At 31.3% G+C, this 24,569-nt stretch overlaps 1 protein-coding gene across 1 annotated transcript in view; it reads left to right on the top strand.

The window, feature by feature from the left end:
* Positions 1-20,789, top strand: part of LOC118188200 (protein GPR107) — an 88,688-nt gene extending 67,899 nt beyond the window's left edge. Inside the window, exons 15-16 of the mRNA XM_085811860.1 lie at positions 10,485-10,639; positions 12,809-20,789. Of these exons, the coding sequence (XP_085667986.1) occupies positions 10,485-10,639; positions 12,809-12,926 (273 nt within the window). The 3' untranslated portion in view covers positions 12,927-20,789. The remainder of the gene's footprint in view (positions 1-10,484; positions 10,640-12,808) is intronic.
* The last annotated feature ends 3,780 nt before the right edge of the window (positions 20,790-24,569 follow it).

The following is a 24,569-nucleotide window of genomic DNA, read 5'->3' on the forward strand; positions in this document are numbered from 1 at the left end:
TGTGTTTGGTATAATACTCCTTTTTACTTTTCTCGAAAGATTTATGCAGGATATATTGTTCTTGAATATGATGTTAGTGTACTGTTGAGTGAGCCTGAATTTTCCATAACTTGTCTCATCCGCTGTAGCTTCTGCAAAGTTAAAGCTAGAACAGTGTATTTATCTTCTGTCAAAGGTAAGGCGACATAATTTTGTTTCTTGCTTATCCATGATTCTGTACTGTTCCCTATTTGCTTATCCATGATACTGTACTAGGGTGCATAGAAAAGTCCGTTTAATCTGAAAATTCTTGCGAACAGAGAGAGCTATAGCTATGCAAGTGAGGTATAGTAGAGCGACTATGCCCGACCTAATGAAACAACAGCAGCACCTCTAGTGGCAAAATTTGGAAGATAGGCATTGTAAATCAAAAACCAAAACAGCTAGAGGAAAAATTCCAATTAGAAAGTTTAAGTGCAGCAATTAATTAGTGCGAAAGAACGTTTGGTTCACACAGAAAAGATAAATTGTCGCCTGTAAATTTAAAGATGTTCTCAATCGATGTGCGAGGATTCTATTCAAATTTCGGAAATGTAGCATTGCACAATTCCAGATTGTGACGTCGTACTGTACATTGTTGTAGACAGCAAATTATTGGGTATGGTGGTAATGTTGAATGGTCTCCATTATCGCCAAACCTCACTCCATTGCATTTCTTCCCATGAGGTTGCATAAAAGATCAGGTTTATGAAACTCCACATATAAGTCTGCTGAATCAACGTTGTCGTATTACAGATGCTTGCAATAATGTGTCACCTGCCATGCTGGGAAATGTGTGTGCAGAATTACTCTCATGAATACAGATGTGTATTGTGAGCAACACCAAAAGTTTTGAACATACTTTATGTTCACTTATTATCAAAGTGTGTGACAATTTGCTTTTTGTGTGTGTGAGAGAGAGAGAATTTTATCAAACTATATTGATGTAAGTATGTATTTTATGCAATAAAAAGCTGCGTATTTCTTAGTACTTATTGCCATTCCTTTCAAACATTTACACAAAATAGAGTGCATCAATCATGGACATCTTTAAGTATACAGGTAACAGTTTATCTTAATGTGAACCAAATGTTGTTTCTTACTGATTAATTGATGCTCTAAAACTTTCTAATTGGAATTTTTGCTCTGTCTCTTTTCGTTTTTAACTTTCAATGCCCATCTTCCAAATTTCGTCCCTAGGGGGTGCTGCTGTCATTTGCATTAGGTCGGGCGTAGTCGCTTTACTATACCCTTACCTCACTTGCATAGCTGTAGCTCCCTTTGTTTGCAAGATTTTTCAGGTTAAAGGGACTTTGCTATACACCATGTATATCCAGATGTGGATTTTCTGTCAGAGGTATCTCTGGCCCAATCAGCATAGCTGTAAGCTTTGATGTCTGATGTACCATTAGATTTTAGATGTATTTTGTAATTAATTATAGCTCTCAGTTATCGTATGATCTTAATTCTACCGTCCCAGCTTGATGTTGATGGCATTTCTACTTTTTTGCTAATATTCAGACAGAATTTGCTATGTAGGGTCTTAATGCTGTTGCTATATATAAAAGTACTCCCACTGCTTACCTGTATTTATGATTATCAGGGAAAATATTATTTTGTTTGTTTTGGTTTTTCATAAAATGCATAGTCATGGATGTACAGCTTAATTTCTTTGCTGACCTTCTGTCGAATTTTTTGATTATATCCCTAATCTTGTTATCTTGAAGAAGTTAGAAGCTTCCATCTTTTTCTCTTTCAATTTTAATTCCTAGATATGTAGATACTTATCCAAGATTTCGAATGTCGAAATATTCTATGAGAATTCATTCAACTTCTTGAATTGATTCATGTTAGTTGCTCATAACTTATGTCACGTATACGATTATATAAGTTCTTGCATTTTTCTCATTTAATGTGAAGGAACATGGATCGGCCTTTCCTTGAATATACCCTTGTTTGCACAGGATCTCAGCTAATTTGTGATTCCAGTTTCTAGCTGCCTGTTTTAGTCTGTAGATACTTTTGTTTAATTTACTGGCTGTGTTTACTTCTGAAGTGAGACATAACCTTGTGTGGTTGCTTCGTACATATTTCTTCTTTCAGGTCTCCATATAGAAAAGCTGTAATTACCTTGAAGTGGTTTACGTGCATGTTCTTTTGAGCTGCTGTTGCCGTTAGTGCTTATCTGTTGTATATTTTATGACTGGTGCAAATGTTTCATTGTAGTCGTGCCCGAATTTTTGGCAATATCATTAGCTACTAAAAGAGCTTTGTATCTGATAACATTTCCTGAAGCGTCGGATTTTGTTTTGAATGTCCATTTATTTCCAATCGCTTTCTTTCCTTTTGGAATATTGACTAGTTCTCATGTTTTATTTCTATTTAGTTCCATGTTTTATCTCTCTTCTCTAGCATTTCCTGATCATTTATATCTGATAACATTTCTGATAGCTTGGGTATGTTCATCTCGTTTTATCCACTCAGCATTGTTTTATTTTTGTTTATCATTTGTAATTAAATCCCATAAATTTTCCTTTTTTAGAATCATTTCAAGTTTGTATTTCCATAGTTGATAGTTGTTATTGTTTAGTTTCACAATCGAATATTTGTTTTCGCAGCTAGTAGCTATTTCTGCTTCTGTTTTTCAATGCACAGTACACAGCTATGTTAGTTTTGTTTCGCTGTTTGAAGACAGGCTTGGCTTTTCTTTTTCAAATTATCCAGTGGTAATTTTTTAATAGAGTGCCTTTTCTGTTTGTATTTTTATTCTTAATTGCTCATCTCGATATGTGTTATGCATTTGGTTGAAGTAAACATGCATTCAGTCTCTTAATCAAGTGTTGAAGGTTCACACAGCTCATTTGTTTACTATCGGAACTCAGCTTGTTTGAGACAAGCATATGAATAAAACAAAGTTCTTACCTAGGTAATGGGTAATCCATCTTGCTATATCTAAGAAGCACAATCATTATTATTAGCACACACACACACACACACACACCAAAAAAAAAAAAAAAAATGAGAAGAAAAAATATCAAGCAATGGTACAAGCATTAAATACTCTCCATGGCAGAATGCATAAGAATGAGTCATACAAAGAGAGAAGTTTCTCTTTTTTTTTAATTAAGTCCAATTCCAGCTAGCCAGGAGGGGATAACATTGGAGAGTACAGCTTAATCGCGTTCGTTTTCAATGGCGATTGCTCTATACTGACTTGGGCCGATTATTTACTTCATCCATTAACCATTTTGGTCCCTTCCACCATCCCGTCTGGATAAGATGTTTAGAGCTACAACCACGAGATGGCAGGTTCACCGGATTTAAGTTACCTGGGACAAATACCATTAAATTGATTCTGTGAGTTTGCATATTACTCCGATTATTTTACTCACAAAAGTACCCCATTGGTCATTTATTCGTATCCATGCTATAACTGTTGAACAGTCCAGTAATAAACTGGTACTGTAGAGCCTCACAAATATAATTTGCTAATTTGGCTTCCCAAAACACAAGCAGGAAGTTCCAGACACAGGATTATGAAAGTGGTCTGTGAAACAAATCGTGATTTTGCTCCTAGAAGCCGTACCAAAATTCTATTATCATCTTCACAGAGTAAGACAATTACTGTTGCATATGCTTTTTGACTCGCATCACAAAAACATGTATGGACCATTTTTCTTTATTTCCATAACCTATAAATCCGTTTGTTTTGAAGTTAGATAATAGTTTCAATTCATTGTACCATTTCTGAAAGTCCTCTTTAATTTTCTCTGGTAGCTAAGAATACCATTCTGACTTAACTGACCAGGCCTCCTTAATCTTTAGCTTGGTCGGTAACAAGGCTGAGACTAGAAAACCGATGGGATCGTAAATACCTTGTGTTATAGATAGGATCTTCCATTTAGTAGGATTTTCTGTTTCAGCATCAAATTTATTGCAAATCATTAAACAGTTCTCCTCTGTATCCCATCTAATCCCCAAAGCTGAAACTGGAGTTGTAACGTCTCCTTTAAACAAACTTACGTTCTCAGATGACAACTTTCTGTTTCTTCTAGAGGATCAAATTGCCGAAATCTCAAATCTACCTTAGCTTCAGCCATAATTTCAGTTGATTTTGAGATAAATTCCTCTAGTTTGGATGCACTATCTAAAGAGGTTATGCCATTGTCAATATAGAAAGACTTCAGGAGTTTTTCAGTAATTGCTTTGAGTTCTTCTGGATACTTGTTCAAATGGTACCTTATAACGAAGCTGAGTAAAAATGGGCTACAAGTAGCTCCAAACACCTCTCTGTTATGCTGATAGACTTGAATTTTATCTGCCTTCTCCCACCATAAAAATCTTTGGGCATTCTTCTTTAACTTCAATTTGAAGGAAGCCTTTTCTAATGTCGGACACAACAGCAATAGCATTTTCTTGAAATCTCAATAATATGGCCAGAATGTCTTCTCCTAAGTTAGGCCCTTTGAAGACACAGTCATTTAGATATGGTGGCTCTTCCACCTTTGCATGAGGTGTCAAAAACTGCCTGATAGAGTTAATGGCACTCTTTGGCTTAATAACAGGATAGTGACACAAGTACAGCCCTTCTACTTCTTCTGATTCCTTTTTTGAGATTTCCTGTATGACATTCTTTCTGCCATTCTTTGAAGACAGGTCTTAATCTTCAAATTTATTTAACTTCTTCAGTTGTCTGGTAGGCTAAACAACCTTCTTTATGCTTCATTTCTAGTATTTGAGGGGATGTTTGGGTTAATACAAGTCCATGGAAGACCAACACAATGCCCATCTTCACTTCTAGTAAGCTCTTTAAGGAACATATCATGGGCTAGCTCTTCTTCTTCCTAAGATTTTGAGCAGGATTATTAATTTATATTGTTTCTAGCTGTCACAAATCTGGAACATTCAGTTATCTCAGAGATAAATTAGTCATTAACATGGTTGTACCACTATCCATATAACCTTTAGATGGATTCTCTATCTCGCTGCAAATTGTCCATCCAAGTTATATCTGGATTGCCGTCAGACCATTGTTCAGCTGCTTGATTCGACCTGTTACGATAACATATCTATTTCTGAACTCCCAGTCCCAATATCTGATATTTACAGTCTATTTTAAGCTTTTCTAGAATGTACTTCTTTGGAATGCGAGAAATTTCCCCACATATATTTTCTTGGTCAAGGAGTTCAGCTGTGAGAACTGACTTGTAACCATTACACAGTACAATTAATTTAATTTTATATTTACTATGAAGTTTAGCTTCTGTTTGTGCACCTCCAAATACCACGTGGGTAATAGTTGCTGTAGTGAGAGTCTTAAGACCAAGTTATTTCATGGTGCTCTTCAAAATGTATTTCCTTTGAAATCCACTGTCCAGCAAGGCCCAAACACCCTTAATTTTCTTATTACCCTTAATTAATATTTCTAGTGTCAGGAGAGCTACTTCTTTTGAACATTGCTGATTGATTGTAAGTGTATTCTGGACATTTGCTGGGGGTTATGCTTTTATCACTAAATTCTTTCATTTTGCCTATTTCAGGACAGAAAAAATTTTTATGAGGCTTTGAGAAGACATGACATTGTACAAAATCTTTACATATTTTGGCACCATGGCTGAAGCGTAAATATTTAAGACAACAGTTCTTTTCTCTAACTTAATTTATTTTTTCTTCCAGAGAGCAATCTGGTGACTACACAATCCTTTCTACAGAACAAACACAATATTTCTTAAGCAGCGAATAAACCAGCTGCAGTAGTGTACTTGTAATCCCTCTATCACCATTTTTTCATGTTTAAATTTTTATCTTTAATGGAATCCCGTGTGCCATCTAGTGTGGAAAAGAAACACTTTGAAATGAATCAGCATTCATTCATTTAACTTGCATAGTACAAATTTAGTACAGTCAAAAGTCGTTAATTCGGACACCCATAATTCGGAATGATCTATAATCCGGACCTCAAAACTAAAAACTTTCTGCGCATGCGCCGCGTTGACACATGCGCATAGGCGTTTACGCGTGCGCGTAAGACCTTTTACGACTGCGCATGTCAGTGTGCGCAAGTGCAGAATACGTTTTCGCGTGCGCGTTTTATGTATAATGGACGTATAAGCTAAAATTATCTAATTATCTATTTTAGTTAATGTTGATGATTGCGTTGTTCCTTAATTTTCGAATTGGATCTGGCTTATTATTTTTTGCAGACTGTAAGAGCAATTTTATAAAAGTAAGCTTAAACTTTCGATTATATCAAATAAAATTTCTGATATATATTTGTTAATATGTAAAGGATCTAAAGCGAAAGTATGTTTTGAAATCCGAAATCTGTTTATCAATTTCACGCTGCTCGGCAGGGGGAACACTGCGGCGGGCGCATAATGAATTGGAAGTTGATCTATCAGCACTATCCTTATCTTCAGCGCAGTGTTTTTATTTTATTTGGCTTATAATTCCTTACCAAATGTAGTATTTCATCTCGATATGCTCCGTCTTTGATATGATTTAAAACAAGTTCCTCGTCATTATAATTCGCTTCTGATAGCGAAGAAAAGTGACAGAGGTTATTGAAAACGAAAAAGTTTCGATTGACAAATTAGTCGGTGTTCTTGACACAGCAATTATAGGACTTAAACAGCGGAACTTTGTAACTGAACAAGAAATTATGTCTGTTTAATAGAATTAAAGAGAAAGTATTATCACATGAAACGAAGCAAAACTTAAACAACTTACATTGAAAGAAATGTTTAATAAAGTAAACAAATAAATATTAAGCTTTTTCTTTTTGCTAATTTTGATACCCTTCAGATCATAATTGTTCTTTATTTCATAAATTACGGTTTCATGTTTTTAATTTTAGAATTTCTGCATGCCATCTTACGAGATTTAAACTGATGATCTATAATCCGGAAAAATCGATAATCCGGAATCGCCGAAGTCCCGACGAGTCCGGATTAACGACTTTTGACTGTATATTGAGATGAATTTATTGCTAATGAAAAACTTTGTTTGTTAATATGTGATGGTGTCTTGCAGATATAAAACATTTTAATTAGAATTTTCAGTAACAATTAGCTTCTTAAATTGTGCAATTTTTTAATAAAGAAAAACTTGCTGTTTCTAAAATTTATCATTTTGGGGAGCTTTTGAAGATACTTTTATGCAGTGAAACCTTGGATTATGAAAATGCCTTACTTCATGAACAAATTATCTGAACAAAAAACACCTTGAATGATGAATAGTGTCTGGAGTTACAAATCTTTAAGTTAGCAATATATGATTTTCAAAATATTTTGAAGCAACCTATGACACATAATAAATACTCAGTAACTTCTGGATATATCATTTTAATATGTTTCACTGCTTAACTCTCATTAATGAAGCCTAACAGCAAATGATTTACAGGACCATGTATTCTACCTGGAAGAAATATTTTGAAGCAACCTATGACACATAACAAATACTCAGTAACTTCTGGATATATCATTTTAATATGTTTCACTGCTTAACTCTCATTAATGAAGACTAACAGCAAATGATTTACAGGACCATGTATTCTACCTGGAAGAAATTTTGGCAGATTATATAGCAGGCAAAAATTTTGACCATTTTAACACTTAAAACTTTATTCATTAACTATGATGTAGTGTCTTTAGTAAACCATGGGTGAAAGGAACTTTATTGTTAACTTCATAGCCTATAGTTATAGTTTAAACAAAACCATGGGCTTGGAAGTTAATACTGAAGACATGGGCAAGTTGCTAGAGAATAAAGCAAAAGGCAAGTGTGGGAGGAATATCTTTAGAAAAGGAAGGTGAGGAAATAATCCTAGTTCTCTGATCAGCGAAATTTGTACTGAGGCAAGATGGCAAAATTTTCATATATTATTATCACCTTGATAAAGCTGTAGCAAGATACAGCATACACAGTTTTGTTTCAATTACAATGCCATGGCTGACTTTGGGAACATTTTAAAAAAACATAAGCAGTAACAAATTACATTGGACAAATTTTGAGTGAGATGGATGCCAGAGCTCAGTGAGTCTCAGAATAGAGTGGCACTTAGAAACAAAGAAAAGGTAAAAGAAGGTGTTCCTAAAGACAGTTAACTGATGTTTTTATAGAAGGAAGTTTTGCATCCAAACAGCATTATCTTTCTCATCATTTTCCATTTATATGCCATCTGATCTCCTTCATATGGATACAGAAAAATTAAGTTGCATTTTTGTCTTGTTTTATCTGTGTAATATTGTGGTTACTTTTCTGTTTCATATTTACTGATTTTTAATTGATTTTAGGTTGTGAACAAGATATTATTGTCAAATTTTTGTAAACAACATTATGTTATAACATAAGATTTCATAAACAATTTTATGTTATTATATAATGAATTAATCCATTTTACATTAATTCTTATGGAGAAAATTGTCCCTTTATACAAATATTTTTAGTTAGCAAACCATATTTTAGGAATGAATTAAATTCATGAACTGTGATTTCATTGTAATATAAAATAAAGTTTAAATTAATTTTTTTTTTTTTAATCTGAAAGCTTTCAGATTTTACATAGTGCCCAAAGGATGTTTTATTTAACATGTTGTGTGTTACCTTTATTTATTTATATCATGTTCTTCACACTTAACCCTCTGAGCGGCCAGGGTTTTTGCTATGAAAGGACAAATTTCCCAAAACTACTATGAGAACAATTATTTTTTGATTTTAATGTAGAAACTCTCCTGGTATTTCATACCTGGAATTGTTTTCTTTTGATATATTTCCTTAATTTCTTTAACATATTTTAATATGCACCTACATATATGTTCTTACAGATATCACAAAAAGTATTATAGGCCGTATATATACGGCCTATAATACTTGCTGCTTAGAGGGTTAAAACATAAAATTCAGTTCGACAGCAATATCACAAAGTAATTTTAAAATTAGCATATCTTTAGAATTTCTGATACACAGTCTCGTGCATGGGAGATAAAAAAATATTTTCTTCCCCCGTACAATGTTGCCATTGCTCGCTTTGAAATTGTGCGAAGTAAAAGCAGGATTATTCATTGTTGAATAATTTGAATTAAAACCTGTAACTCAGACTAAAAACTGAAAGATTTTAGATTTTATAATAAGGACGTTTTTCTCATTTACAGGCACAAACATGTTTTGAGAGCATCTGGGCTAATGCCACATTGTGCTAAAAATATTTAAAAACACATATATTTAGAATTTTCAATAGACAGCCTTGCATGCTGGAATAAAAATGTTTTATGCCCTACAGTGTTGCCACTGCTCGCTTTGAAATTGTTAATTTTTTTTAATAAAAAATTCGGAAAAGTTTTCGAAAATATGAAATAGATTATATAATAAATTCCAAATTTTGGCTCCTAGATGCCCATATTCGGGTGGAAATGTACGTTTTTCAAAATTTGATGGCTCTAGTTCTAAAATTTGAGTGCCATTATTTTATCACAATGCAAGAAACATACATACATTTATGTAGATTCTTCATTATTTAATTTCTTTAAATATAATACAGGGCTCTAATATTTGGTAGCAACAATTTGAAAAGCGAATGGACATTTATCGTAAATCAACGCAAAATGCCAAACTGAAATTAATAGTCCTTCTGGGCAAATTGCCATTTTGGACTTAAAAGTTACTGTAATGTAAATTTTTTTCTAAAATGTTTTAAATAATGCTCTTTATTTATCATTATTATTATAGGAGTTACAGAAGTATTTATATTTTTACTAAGTAACTGGAATCCTCTGTAAAAATATTTTATATGTTGCCATGTATTGTAAATATGCATGTGATTCCTTGATTTTTTTATTATAAGAAGTCACTATTGATTACAAGCATTAAGTTAATCTTTAATTTTTTTTTGGTGAACTTTTTTATAAATTTATAAATAATTTTATAAATGTGTTGCAAATTTTGAAAATTATTTTTTTAATTATATGAGAAGATCACAAAAATTGAATGAATGTGTTGTAAAAGTGTTCTGAGGAAGGTCAAATGTGGAAAACATTTGCATGATTATGCATAATGCCATTTATGTAATATTTTAAAATTTTTATTAGATTTAATATATGTAATGCATTATATTCATCTTCATAGTTAAGAATGCACTTTTCTCCACTTATTCTGTTTATTGTTGGAAATCAATAGGTATTTAACAAAATTCCTTTGTTTTGCGAAAACTTGTGATTTTTTTTGGTACTTCATGACGAAAGTTGCTATTGCATTATATATTACCTTCATGAGCTCATCCAAATTTTATCATTTGTAAAAATGAGCTCACATGTCTGTTCCTTAAATGTTCAAAATTTGATCTGTTTAATATATTAAATATTAACAAGGTAAGAATTTTTTTACATTAACTTGACTTTTTGTAGTAAAGTGTCTGTCTCTTTTAATATCACTTTTTTCACTTTATGAATTAAAATTATTTTTCTTCTTAGATAACTGTGCCTTTTCAGTATGAATGGTTAGATGAAGTATTCCGTGAAGCTGCAACTTTTACATTTTTCATCGTGACAGGAATAAACTTTCAACCAACTACCAGCAATCCTTACTTCCGTTTGCCACAAGATGAAGATTTAGAAATGAATGAAGTGTAAGTCTTGATTTGTACAATATTTAATAAATTTTAGTCTTATATAATGAGGTAATTCTTTTACTATCAAAAGAATTTTGTTTGGTTTCTTTTCCAATTTGCTTTGACTAAATTAAACTCTGCTGCAAAATAAAGGCTTGGTTAAAATAAGAAAACAAGCTTTATCATAGTACTATTGGTGTTATTTATTGTGTATATTTTTTTTTTCATAATGGTGCCTTTTTGCTTCATTATGAATGTTAAATTAAAATATAGTTGTAAAAATGTAAGTTTAAATTCACAACATTAAAAAATATGTAATGTTAAATAAATTATGAGTATGTGTTATAATAAATTATAAGTATACATTTGGATTCATCTATTTTATATTAAATATAAATTCTGAAGATTGTATTTCTCCTGAATTTAATTTAATGCTATTATAAATAAAGCATTAAGTTTTATTTACCATGAAAGTTGATCCAGATATTTAGGTAATAATTACAACTGAACTAAACTGGCAATTTTTTGTGGTTGTGTGTAGAATTCATTCATTAGTGTTGTTAATTTTTTAAAGAGTATTTTTGTGTGGTGTTCCCCAAATCTAACTACTTAAATTTTTGTTGCTTTGTTATTTTCATGAGAAGCTGGAAAATTTGCACATGGTTTTTCAAATTACTAAAAATGTTATGAAAATATACTGGTTATCATAAATTAAGGAAAAATCACAAAAATAGTGATAACTCCCTCAAAAATAAGCCAAACCATGTAAAATTTGAATATGTTGCCAAGTTAAGAGTAGCTGAGTAAAACTCCAGTATGCAAATTAGTGCCACTGCACTTGGAATACCTCATCTGCGAGGAGCATAAAAGTCTATGTTTGAGAGCAAGCCCACATATTTCACTGTGATAGTGACATCAGAAATCTGAGATAGCCAATTCGTAACAATGATCTCCAGGCAACATTTGCCTGCAGAACTACAATAGAAAGCCATTAGAAGACTAGAGGCAGGACAAAGTAAAACAGAAGTGGCCAGATGGCTAAATGGGAGTCCTTCTGTGATTCATAGACTTTGGAAGCAATTTCAAATCACAGATTCGACACCTAAGAGGTTCAGCCAAGGATGGCCAACTGCTACGACGAGCGCCGATGACCGATATTTGACGTTATGTGCGCTCAGGAATAGAACCGCTACTCCGACTCTTTTCACAAAGGCGGTCTGTATGCGAGGTGAACAACCATTTGCGTGCAACTCATGTCACACCATAGCAGGGACCGTTTGCAGTGGGCACGACAACATGTCCACTGGATGCCTGAGCAATAATTAACATAAGCAATCAAGGGCTATTCTCTTTACGGATGAGTCCAGGTTTAGTCTAGAATGCGATAGTAGGCGTTACTTGATATGGAGAGAACCTGGAACCCGTTATCATCCGTCAAACATTCGTGAAAGATATGCATACGCAAGAGGCAGTGTCTGTGTTTGGGGTGGTATCTCTTTGGGTGGATGCACAGACCTCCATGTTTTTCCAAGGGGAACCGTGAATGCTCATGTTTATAGAGATGACATCCTTGATGCTTATGTGCACCCATATGCTGAGGCAATAGGTGATGCTTTCCTGTCACAGGACGGCAATGCAAGACCACACAGGGCTCGCATCATATATGATTATCTTCAACAGGAAACAATTATGCGCATGGAGTGGCCAGCTCGATTCCCGGACTTGAATCCTATCGAGTACATTTGGGATGCTTTAAGGAGACGTCTAGCTGCTCTCAATCCACCCCCTTAGACTCTTGCCCCTCTTGCAACTGCTTTGCAAGAGCAATGGCTCTCGCTTCCTATGGAAATGATAGACTGCGTAATTGAAAGCATCACACATCGCTGAATGTGCTGTATTGCTTCTAGAGGTGATTATATTCCATATTGAAAATATTTTTACTATAGCAAACTGACATCTTTGATTTGTTCATTTTTTACATGTGCTAATTTCTATACTACCATAAGTGTCTGGTAATTTCTTTTTGTTATTTGATACCTTACTATGTGTTGTATATTGTGGGTAAGTTTCATAAAATTCTACATGTAACTTTTTCAGTAATTGTGATTTTTCTTTAATTTATGATAACCAGTGTAGTTTTGAGAAGCATACCTGTTAAAGTTTTTTTATGATGATTTTTCTTTCTAGGATTACCCAAACTGGATTTACGGAAAATGTTTCGAAAACAGTCAGATCACGTGAAAATGCTGGCCAAGGAGACGAAACTAGTGCTACTAAGCGCGAAAGTAGCCATGAATATGATTAACATGAAAACAAATATTTAGTTTCCGAGATTTGTGTAAACAAGACTGCTCATTTTTTAAAAATTTAATTACTGTACATTTTACAGTTGTCTCTTTTTTTTCATATATAAATTATTATAGTTTCTCATTACTACCATATTAGAGAATTAAATTTTTTGTCTTCATTTGTTTTAAATTTTTATTTTCAATCATTGCATAATTTATTTTAAATGTTGCAAATGAAATGGATGAATTTAAGTCTGGTGTTATGAATTCTGTAAATTAAGTTAAATATCACAAAGCTTAAGTGATACATTTGAAAATGTGATATATAAAGATATTTTGCAGCTGTAATCATATATTGATATCCTATTAAAAATAATCATTGTCTTCCCCCCCCCCCGGCTATTTAAAAGATGCCACCTCAGTTAGCAATACATGCTATCATTTAATGTTGACAGCATTTTCATACCTTGTTTTACAGAAGAAAAAGCATCACCACACACATAAAAATCTCCAGTAACAGAACAAAATATTTATTAAAAGTATTGACTAAATTTGAAATTAACATAAGCATATAAACTTTTTTTTTTTTAAATTTAAATACATTTTAGTATTTTCCTTTAATTTTGCCATTTAGTTAGTTTTCTTCCTCCTAGTTTTATTTGTTTGTTGAAAAAAATTTGCTTAAGTAATTTTACAAAGAAAAGCATAAAATATGAAAATATTCTTATGTTAAAAATCCACATAAAGTAATTATTTTTTTAAATATAATATTTATGAGATATTTTGGCAGATATTCTTTAAAAAAACTGATGCTTCATTGGGAATGAAAAGTAGAGAAAAGTTTCAGTAGTAGCTATTTTTGTTAAAGAAGTAACTGTATATGATAACAGAACAAAATTTAAGTAAATTAATAATTAACTTCTGCAAATACTGTTTTCCTGAATAAAAATCATTCTTTCTTTTCTTGCTTCTGTAAATTCCATATTTTAGTGATTATATTGAAATCAGTAATTTTATTAATAATATCTGTAGAAGGCAATTAAATTCTAAATGATGTATTAAAGAATTTATTTCAGGAGGAAATGTTAAATTGTAATGATAATTGTCATATTTGGCAACATTAAGGATAAAAAATTATTTAATGCAGTTAACAGGGGAAGGAATCTAAATTTTTAAATTTGATTCACACTTTAACAAGAATGATTCTAAAGGCTTTCGAAATTACTGTAAAATTGTATTTACTATTATGAAACCTTTCAGACCTTCCTCAGTTAATGAATGCAGATATCTGTTACCTTTTCCACTGCTCATTATATTTATTATTATTATTATTATTATTATTATTATTATTATTATTATTTTTTTTTTTTTTTTTTTTTTTTTTTTTTAAGTTTTATTGACTGTGTTTTCAAGGATTATCAAAGAATTTTTTATGTGAATCTTTGCAGAAGCAGAAAAATATCTTTTTAGTTTTAACTATATTCATGGGGAAATAAGATTGTGTTGGGATATGAATATATTCCTACTAGCCAATTTATTATAGCATTTGTATTCTGATCTGTTGCTTATGTTACTCTACTTTATCTTAAATTAATTTTGAGTTTGAGCACTAAACAAGTATCTTTTTGCAGATGATGCTATGGGATATTTTCCTGGTGTGTTCTTGTGTGTTTATTTTTCATTCCAATGCTAAGTTAAATATGTATATAACTTGCAATTAAGTGTAAAACTAGGATTCTTGGAAAGAGCTGTCAACAGCTTGGCTAGGTTTTGCATAATTACATAAAATATACCAAAATGCTAAAACTAGTCTGGCCTGTAATAGATATTTCAGTTTACCCCATTTTTAATCCCAACATTAATCTAAGTTGGGATTTAAAATAAATATATATTTTAATACTGTATATCACATGTCCACTCAATATGTGGGAAGTGTGGAAATTTCATTCATTTTATTACTATTAGTACTATTTTAGCAGTATTTTGCTACTGTATATATTTATGTAAATTCTTTCATTTTCAATATATATATATATTTTTATTAAAGTTGTATGTTTCAATTGTAATATAAAATTTTCCTGTTATGTCCTGTTATGCCTTTTTGTATTCTAACTTTTTGTGTTAAAGATACACGAAAAGGTCCTCGTGTTTGATATTGCAATGCACTATAATCTTTAAATCTCTGCTTTGTACAACTAAAACCTCAGAGTTTAATGATGTGCAAATCTGATTTTATGTAGTCTGTATATTATCTAATTTAAGAGTAGTTTTTTTTTTTTTTTTTTTAAGCATTTAACCCATTAGTAGTGTTTCATTTGTATTGGTAAAGCACTGAAAGCCTGATGGGTAATATAATTAAGAGAATTTTTATCCAAAATCTATTATCTGTGCATATTTTATAAAATGGAAGCTGTCATGAATGCTTACAATTTCGAAATGAAAACTGTATAATAAATATGATTTACATAAAAATTGTAGAACATAGTTGTATAGCTTAACCTTAATAATTACTTTGTTATTAAAAATTAATTTTAAAAAGTGTCAAATAAAACTGTTTATTGCATCCTAGCATTTCTTCGTGCTAATTAGCTGAACACGTTGACTGCCCAACACGAGATAACTCATATTAGCTGTCTTCTTTGGGACGCCCAATATGAGTTATCTCGTAGCTTCTTGATTTGCCACTTTGTGCCGCTTCGAGTTAATTTGTAGTTTATAAGTCTAAATATGAATGGATGGCCTCTTGGAAGAAAATAAACAATAAAGTTTGGGTTATACAAATAGAAATTTTATTGAAAATGAACCAAAAATATACATTCAATGTTTATTCATTAGTTTAAAAAAAAAGAATATATTTATTGTTTTTGATAAATTTTAAAACAATCTTCAACACAAAGAGCTGGCTTCGCTTCATAGACTGGACAGAAATAATATGTTTCCCTGCATATGTGAGCTCTTGTACAAACTCAACAAAGCTATTTCTTCTTTGCAGTAGGGGGAATACTTTGCAAACAATGAAGGTTGCCCAATTTAGATTTTTTAGCAGAAGCTAATTGAATATTTTCGCCAATCAGTGTCTTCACAAATTCTTTTCTGAATTTTGTTAGTTTTACTGTAAAACAATTTATTTTTTAAAAACGTTTGTGTACATTATGTATATATATCTCAATAATGTGTAGTGCAACTTTTTTTGGCCACCTAATTGTCTTTCGAAGAGCTGTGTAGTATGATAGCATTTGATCTGATCGATCAATGCCAGACATTCTGTTGTTGTAGTCTCGAATTGTGTTCATTTTCATCGAAATCATTTTATTTCTATTCTATTGTATCTTTTTATTTTTATTTCTGTTCTTATTCTAATCTTATTATTCCTATTTTATTTTATTCTATTTCTATGTCTGTATGAATCAACTTGTAGTGGGCTTCTGCAAAAAGCTTTGTCTAACAAAAGCTGACTACGAGATAATTCGTAAGACACTTTTTTCTACAAAAAAAAATCATCTTGTAAACTTTTTAATGATTTTTATGAATCATAATTATTGTTTTTAATAATATAATATGATTAAATCGATTTGGCTTCTCGGAGCAGAATCCAAAAAGTGCCGTGGCAGTCAACATGTTAAGAGTAGAATTTACATCATACATGTATTTTGTAATATTCAAAGTTTTTAATTAAGGTAATGTAAAAAAATGGTATTAAGTGTAATTAATGTACATATATTTAATGCCTAATAAAACTTTATTCACATTACCTAACTGAATTATAATGTGAATAAAATTATTAGGTATATTTAATATATATACAAAGACCTTCAGTTCATTCGATAAATACATGTCATTAGTATTGTGTAGCTGCCAATTCTCCTAGTTTTATGTGATGACAAATTTTCCAGTTTTTAATGATCCAAAAATAGATTAGTTAAGTAGGTGAGAAGTACTTAACTAATCTAGGTGGTATAACTTTATAGCTAAGTTAGGTGGTATATTTTTCATAAAGCTAAAAGTAATTCTGTTATTTAGAATCATGGGAAAATGTGAATTTGAAGATAATTCAAAAGGTAGGAGAATCAAGACCAATGATTAGTGTTGAATGCTTATTTAAATGTTCAGTACACAGAATATGGTTTGTTCAATATTATCTATATATATAAGAAAAAGAATATGTAAAGATAAATTATAAATAAAATCAATATCGTAAATTAACTTCCCTTCTGTATTCTAAAAATAGTAATCTCTTTTTGCTCTGCATCATTTCAAGACTAATCCATGTCATATGAATTTCTGTCTTCTGCTTCCTTCTTATTGCAAAGTTATCAAAAATATAAACCTTTTGAAATAAGCACAAATAATGTGCTAAGTTGTTTGTGGCTGCAACATGTTTCCTGAAATAAAATGAGAGATCCATTCTGCCTCGTTTTCCTGTTTCCAATTTATTGTGGATTGGCATTTCAGCAACCTTCACCATCAAAATTCTTGCTCTTTATTACAAATTCAACCTTCTACATTCTACACCATCAATATTGTAAAGTCCTCTTACAACAAACATCATTGATACTACAGGTTTTCCTTCACATATCCCAATAGATCTCTGATTCTCTCGTTTTTTAATTTTTAGCCTTTATTAAGGAATGTTTTCCAACAATAAATGAAATTTCTTGAATGAGTGAAACTTAAATTGTACAAATTCTTTTCCCCTATTAATATTCAGAATAATTTTTCTTGTTAAGTTTTATATAATTTGAACTGTATTTTTTCTTATTACATTTTTATGACCTCTTTCTTATTAAATTTCATTTTATCTGAATTATCTTAATCTACTGCATATATTTATAGATATGAAGATTCATCCAAAGTTAAATCAGTTATTATTTGTATCTATTTTACTTCAATATATGGTGCATTACTAAGTTTATCTAGATAAATATTATGTACATTAATTATTAATTTTATTTTAATAGTATTTAAAAGTACTTCAATACATAAAAGCTTTCCTTTCCTATTTCGGATTTTCTCAGCATTAAAGTGTAAGAAAATTACAAAATAAAATTAGCCAAAGAGCATGAAATTTGGAATATCTAATTAAATACTAATATATTTTACTTCAGAATTGAATTGTTAATAGTTCAATAACCTGAATCATGCATTTGTAATGTGAATTTAAGTCAGTTTGAAGTTCCTTTAAAGTGGCATCTGCACAACATGAAAACCTCCAGGTTTCTCTCTTTTTCAGATTTTAAGGTTGGCAGCTATGATATTGTGGTTGTAAAAATAATTTGAAATCACAGACCAGCAGAATGTTATTGTAACATAATGTTTTGTGACATATTTTCATTCCTGATTTTTTTTTTTTTTTTTTTTTTTTTTAATTATGTGAGAATTGAGTACATTTTGTTACCTAAATGTTTTTCAAATAATTTTTAAGGTATGGGTATTTCTGGAGATTTTTACTGTCAAATATGATTGTGCTTGTAATCTAATTATCACACTTAATTTTCTTGAAGATTTCTGGGTTCTGATTAAAAGAAATAACTATATATAAATTAGGCTAAGTATAAAGCAAACTTTTTCCACTGTAATAAGTATATTCTTCTGATATGCGAGGGGGAAAACTGTTTGTCCATACATATTAATCAAAATCTAGAAGAAACTTAAGTTACCTTTACTTATATTTTAAATTCTGCCAATTTTCATTTTTGCTTACAAATCAATATGTGATAATCTAAATAATGTGATAATAACTGTCTGATCACATTAATTGAAAAAGCAACTGAACTATATCTTTTAGGTTATTAAAAGTAGTTTTATTCATACATGTTTTTGCTTTGCTTTGTCTTGTCATGCAGTACTAAATGTTGCTATTAAAAGTAGTTATGTGATTCTGTCTTCAGATTCTTTGAAATAACTTTAGTAACATCTCATGAATTTTCTGAATTGGAAAAAAAAAAATTAAAATTACAGTGAAGATTCGAATTTTTTTTTAATTAGAAGAATGTGTTAGGTAAATAATTAAGTACACTTTTACTAATATCAAATGGTGTAGTATTTTTTATATAGAGTGTTGCCAAAAAAAAGTTTTGAATCTTGTAAAATACTTAAAAATTCCTGTAAAGTTTTGTAATTAGCTAACTCTGCAATAATTTCTCTTTTGTACTTTCATTTAAGTTTCTACGTAAATGAAAGTTCTTACCCAAGCACTTTCATTTAAGTTCTTACTTTGAATGAACATAGAGCTGAAAAAGCTGCCAGTAATCAATGAAGGCCTTGTACTAATATTTCTTTTAGCATGGGTTTTAATGTGTTAAAATTGCTTTTTGTGTTTCTATTCAAATTTATTGAAGAAGAAATGTCACCTATAAATTCCTAAGTATAAAGCATAGAGCTTTAACAATATATTTACCATATTTAATTTTTTAAGTATTTTGTAATAATTTTAAGCTCTGTTGTATTTTCGCTCTATCTAAGAAAGAAATATTTCTTTTTAATAATTTTATAATAAAATATCAGTTGTTTTCAGTGCTCAACATGTAAACTGTGTAAGGCACCTTTAAAAAGTTTTGTTTTCAGTATACATATATAGTTCATAATATGCTGCATTTTTATGAATCTGAGTCAGCAGTTTGTATGAATCTGAGTCTTTTATCAGCAGTGTCACGAAACTGCTGATAAAAATGTGCTGTATGAAAGGTGACTTATTTAACACAGTAGAATCAATTCAAAATTTATTTGTATATCACAACAAAAATGTTGGGTAAGAAAGTTGGATTTACTTTAGTTTTATCTTTTACAGTTTAGCAGCTCTTTCAGATTACTTGCTTTTCATGATATCTGTAACACTACAGCCTCAAGTGGGCATATGTATTATACATATACGTACTATATTCCTATTTTGTCAATAATAATTTTACACTAACACTTTCATTCAGCTTATGTCTAAATTAGATATATTCCCCCCTTTATTTTTATCTGCAATTAGACTTTTAAAGATGTTTTCTTTAACAAATGATTTAACTTTTTTTAAATTAACTGATCACATGCAATATTTGCCCAAGATTGAAATAAGTTATATGTTTTGATTCCTTCATTAAAATTGTATTAGGTTATTTTAAAAAATTCATCAGAATACAGGAAATAGTTAGCAGCTAATAGCCGTTTATCCTCTTGCAGGCACTTATAAATTTATGAGAATAATTTATCTTAACTTTAACATTTATCCACATTGTCTTATGTTATAATATACCATATTTTTATTTTATGAAAATGTAAATCCTTATGAAGTGGTATATTCTACGGTGTTTTGTTATTTTAATCAAAACATGATTGCTGAGCAAACAAAATGGATTATCTAGGACACATGCAGAGAGAGTAGTATATCCACAGAAGTTTGTGAGAATTAATTAAAAAGATTAGGGAAATAAGTATGAAAATGAACAAATGGAAAGAACTTGATAAAGACCTGGTGTAAATATTAGTAAACTTGGAAGAAGAATATGCATGGCATTTGTTTTTAATTGCAAATTAAATAAATATATTTAAAATCCAAGTAACTTTTGGAAGTGCTAATATATCAGATTAACAAGCTTTGAATTGTATTTGAAGTGTGATGTTAACAAAACTCCCCTGCCCCCATATTCCGAAGATGCTAGTCAGTATGCATTGGGCTAATTGCCATATTGTGGTTTTCATGTATTGTTTCTTTCTTTGTTTTGTATTATTACTTTATTATTCATGCTGTGAATTTTTTAGTAAAGTGGTAGTATATTTTTCAAAGCTTTATACCAAAAAAAAAAAAAAACCACTGCATTTTTCTTAAAAGATAGGTGTGTCTCTATCATGTAATATATTCTAAAATAAATTTCAAATAAAAGAATTTAGGTAATGAATATGTCTTTTTGTTTTCAATAAATGCAGAATGCTTTCAACAAAATTACTATTATTTTAATATGACACCCCCCATATATTAGTATGACCCCCCTCCCCAATTTCTTTCTTTCCCTCTAGTTGACTGAAATTTCAAAAGAAATGATTTTGTAATATTTATTAATTTTTAATATTTTATTTTATGTAATTTATGCACAAATGAACATAAACATTCTTGTTTTTTTCTTATCAATGATATTCATAGGAATTTCAATTTTTACATGATTCCTACAAAGAAAATTCTAATTAATAAGTTGTTCTGTATGCAGTTGTTAAATATCGTTAAAGGGGGGAAAACAAGATTTTCTAATATAGACTCGAAATTATCATTTCTTTTCTTTTCCATAGAAAATCAATGGCAAAGCAGTTGTTTTTGGAGCTCAAAGAAAAATTGAAATTTTGTTATATAAAAATATTGAAATTCCATATTTTTACAAATAAATTTTTTGTAATCTATTATTATCATTTCTGTAAGTTGAAAGATATTTTTAAGGACTTAGCAAACAAAAATTTGCAGGCATAACGTAATTTTTATACAGGCTTCATTCAGTTCATTATGGGGAACTTTATCCAAGTCGGAAAAAGCTTACTTCTTATTTACTTCATTATTTTACTAGTCTTATGATAAGGCTACGTATTGCCAGTTTTTGTCTGACCTTTGTTAAAGGCATGCTGAACTGATTAAGAAAATATTGATGATTTTATAATACTGAGTATAGTCTATAATACTGAATATATAGTATATACTATATATTCATATATAATACTGAATATATAGTCTATAATACTGAATGAAAGAGAGTGTTAATAATGTTTTACAGCTCAGCTGTATAATATTATAAATTCTACAATGTAACTTTATTTCCTTATTATGTTATATAAAACTGTAAGCCATCATTTATTCTTTGTGTTAAATAAGACTGCCTAGTAAAAATTACATTGTTATTCAAATGCAGAAAACTCAGCAGCGAAGCATTTTAAAATCCTACCTTAGGAGAATATGTGAATTTGACAGCTTTGTAGTTTCAAGAATCCTGATTTTATAAATTACCCCCGGAACATGTATATCAGCAACATTTTCTAGAGTATAACTCAAGTACAGCAATTATATTCCCATACACACTCATGCCAGAAATTAAGAGAATTTGCAAATTATGTACATTTTTACATAAAAAGTGTTGAACCAATGGTACTAATTAGGTAAATATTTAAAGTAAATATGTAAGCATACAAGTGCATGATTATGGATGGGATATAAGCAAACGAGGGGTGTGGGGCGGTTTGTGTGCTCTTGCATCCTCACAAGATTTACCTTGGTTTTTTTTTTTTTTTTTTTTTTTTCCAAGAGTTGGCGACATTTTATAAGATATCAGTAAAATTAGTAGAACATAATGTGTGGATGAAGGAATGAGATGGTGAATTGTTGGTAGGTTGGAAGCAGGCCTATCACAAGTGGAGGTGGCTACAGAGCTCTGTGCTCAGTGTCGTCTGTGGTTTGTGGAAACAGTTTCAGGGCACTATCAAGAAGATTTGGACAAGCTCGATCAAGATCCATAATGAGGATCGTTATTTGCAGTTTTGTCACAGCAGTACAGGACTGCTATAGCTTCACAGCTCTTACGTGAGCTGTATACTGCCCTAGAGCCCAAGCTTCATGGTCTACAGTTGCCGAAAAGCTTCATAAGATAGGCTTATATGAGTGGAAGACCAACTGTTTGGGTCCCGCTCATTGCAATATACGTACAAAAGAGCGCATTTAGCATGATGCAAACAACATGCGCCTTGGACCAGACTTTAGTGGAGCATTGTGCTTCTTCCAGATAAGTCGAGATTCAGCCTGGACACTGATTCTTGGCGTACCTGTATTTGGAGAGAGCCTGGAATGCGATATCATCCCTTCCTGAACAGGGAAAGGATCTTTGCAGTGGTGGAGGTGTAATGATTTGGGCAGGAATAATATTGGACAGCTGCATTTGTCTGGTATGAGGTATAGAGAGGAGATCTTATCGACTTTTCAGGGGCATAGTTGTTTCTGGGTGCCTTTTAATTCACGGCAACACTAGTCCGCATAGGGCTCAGCTGGTTGACAATTACCTGAAATATGAGGATATTCGTTGCATGGATTGATTAGCTAGATATCCTGACCTTAGAGCATGTCTGGGGTGCTCTTGGGAGGGCAGTTTCATCTTGCTGTTCTCCTCCAAGAACCAGCAGGGATTTGAAAACTGCCTTGCTGCAGGTGTGGAATCACATAGATGACTGCCACAGGGACTCCTCAGCTACCTCCTTTCCAGTATGTTGTCACACTGTGCATCCTGTGTAGTTGTGAGATGGGAACATATACCTCATATAAGCTCATTTTGGGTTCGATATCACAACGTGGATTTTGGACATCTGTGCACTCTGAGCTTTCCTGATAATCATGCGTAAATAAAATAACTTTTGAGTAAACCTAAATTTTTTTCGTTTTGGGGAAAGCAAGCTAGAAGCCTTCAGAGCGTAAAGGGAAATTATAATATTCAAGACAAATCAGTAAAATCCATTAACAAAACTTTTGCTCTTAAAATAAGTGTAAAGTTAAAGCAGGATTCTCTTTACTTTGCCCATTACCATATCTTCTACATAAGTGCGAGAAATTTCTTAAAATGAATATTGATGAGCATTGGAACTTCATACGAAAAGCAAACTGTTGTAACTGTCTGAGACCAAATCATGATGTATCCTCATGCCGATTCACTACATCGTGCAAGGCATGTAAACAGATACATCACACAGTTCTTCACACTTTTCGAACTGATAAAAAAAATTTAGCTGGAAGTCAAGTACTACCCCAAAAGGTCTATCTCAAAATCAGACTTTATATCAACTTTCGGCTGGTACCTCGGAAGAGCAGCAGTTCTGCTTCACAGGGAATGTAAAAAATTGTAATTTAAATTTACTTGCTACAGCTGTAATAAGAGTAAAAAAAAAAATAATCAAGGACAGTTTCTCGAATGCCGTGCTTTAATTGATAATGGTTCTCAAACATCTTTAATCACTGAATAGTGTCGTAATCAATTAAAACTTTCATTTCAAAAGTCTGACCACATTATCCTAGGACGATGATACAGTTGCCGCGCATGTTACGAAAGTAGCTAATTTAAATTTTACTTCCCGTTTTAATAACGGGAACTTTTATGTTAACGCTTTAGTAGTCAAAAAGCTGATCTCAAATTTACTAAATTTTGGTTTGTCAGAATTCAATTGGCCTCATCTGAAAGGATTATAATTAGCAGACCTTTCTTTTCCCATAAGTAGACGAATTGACATCATTCTGGGTGCGGATATATTCTTAGATTTAATTCAAACTGGGAAGATAGTGGGAAATCAAAACCAACCTTCCGCTATAAATTCAAAATTGAGTTGGCTCATTTCAGGAAGGGTGTCCGTTTCAAATAGAATTCAGAATTCTTTAATCAATTGTCATGCTTTAGTAGACTGAAAATTTAACGAAAAAATTCTAGGAAGTCGAATCGGTTCCAGAAGTGAGTACACTGAATGATGATGAGCAATATGTCGAAGCATTTTATTTAAATCATACTATCGAAATTCGGATGGTAGATTTGTTGTCAGTCTCCCATTTAAGAATAAAGCTGTATTGGGTGATTCAAGAAATCAAACTAAGAAGCGGTTCTTTTCCTTGGAAAGAAAAATTCAACAGAATCCAGAGCTTAAAAACTCAATATATGCATTTCATGCGGGAA

Source organism: Stegodyphus dumicola, chromosome 2, assembly GCF_044657685.1.
Source record: "Stegodyphus dumicola isolate Sdum_Otavi_A_Nest chromosome 2, ASM4465768v1".
Taxonomy (NCBI): Eukaryota; Metazoa; Arthropoda; class Arachnida; order Araneae; family Eresidae; genus Stegodyphus; species Stegodyphus dumicola.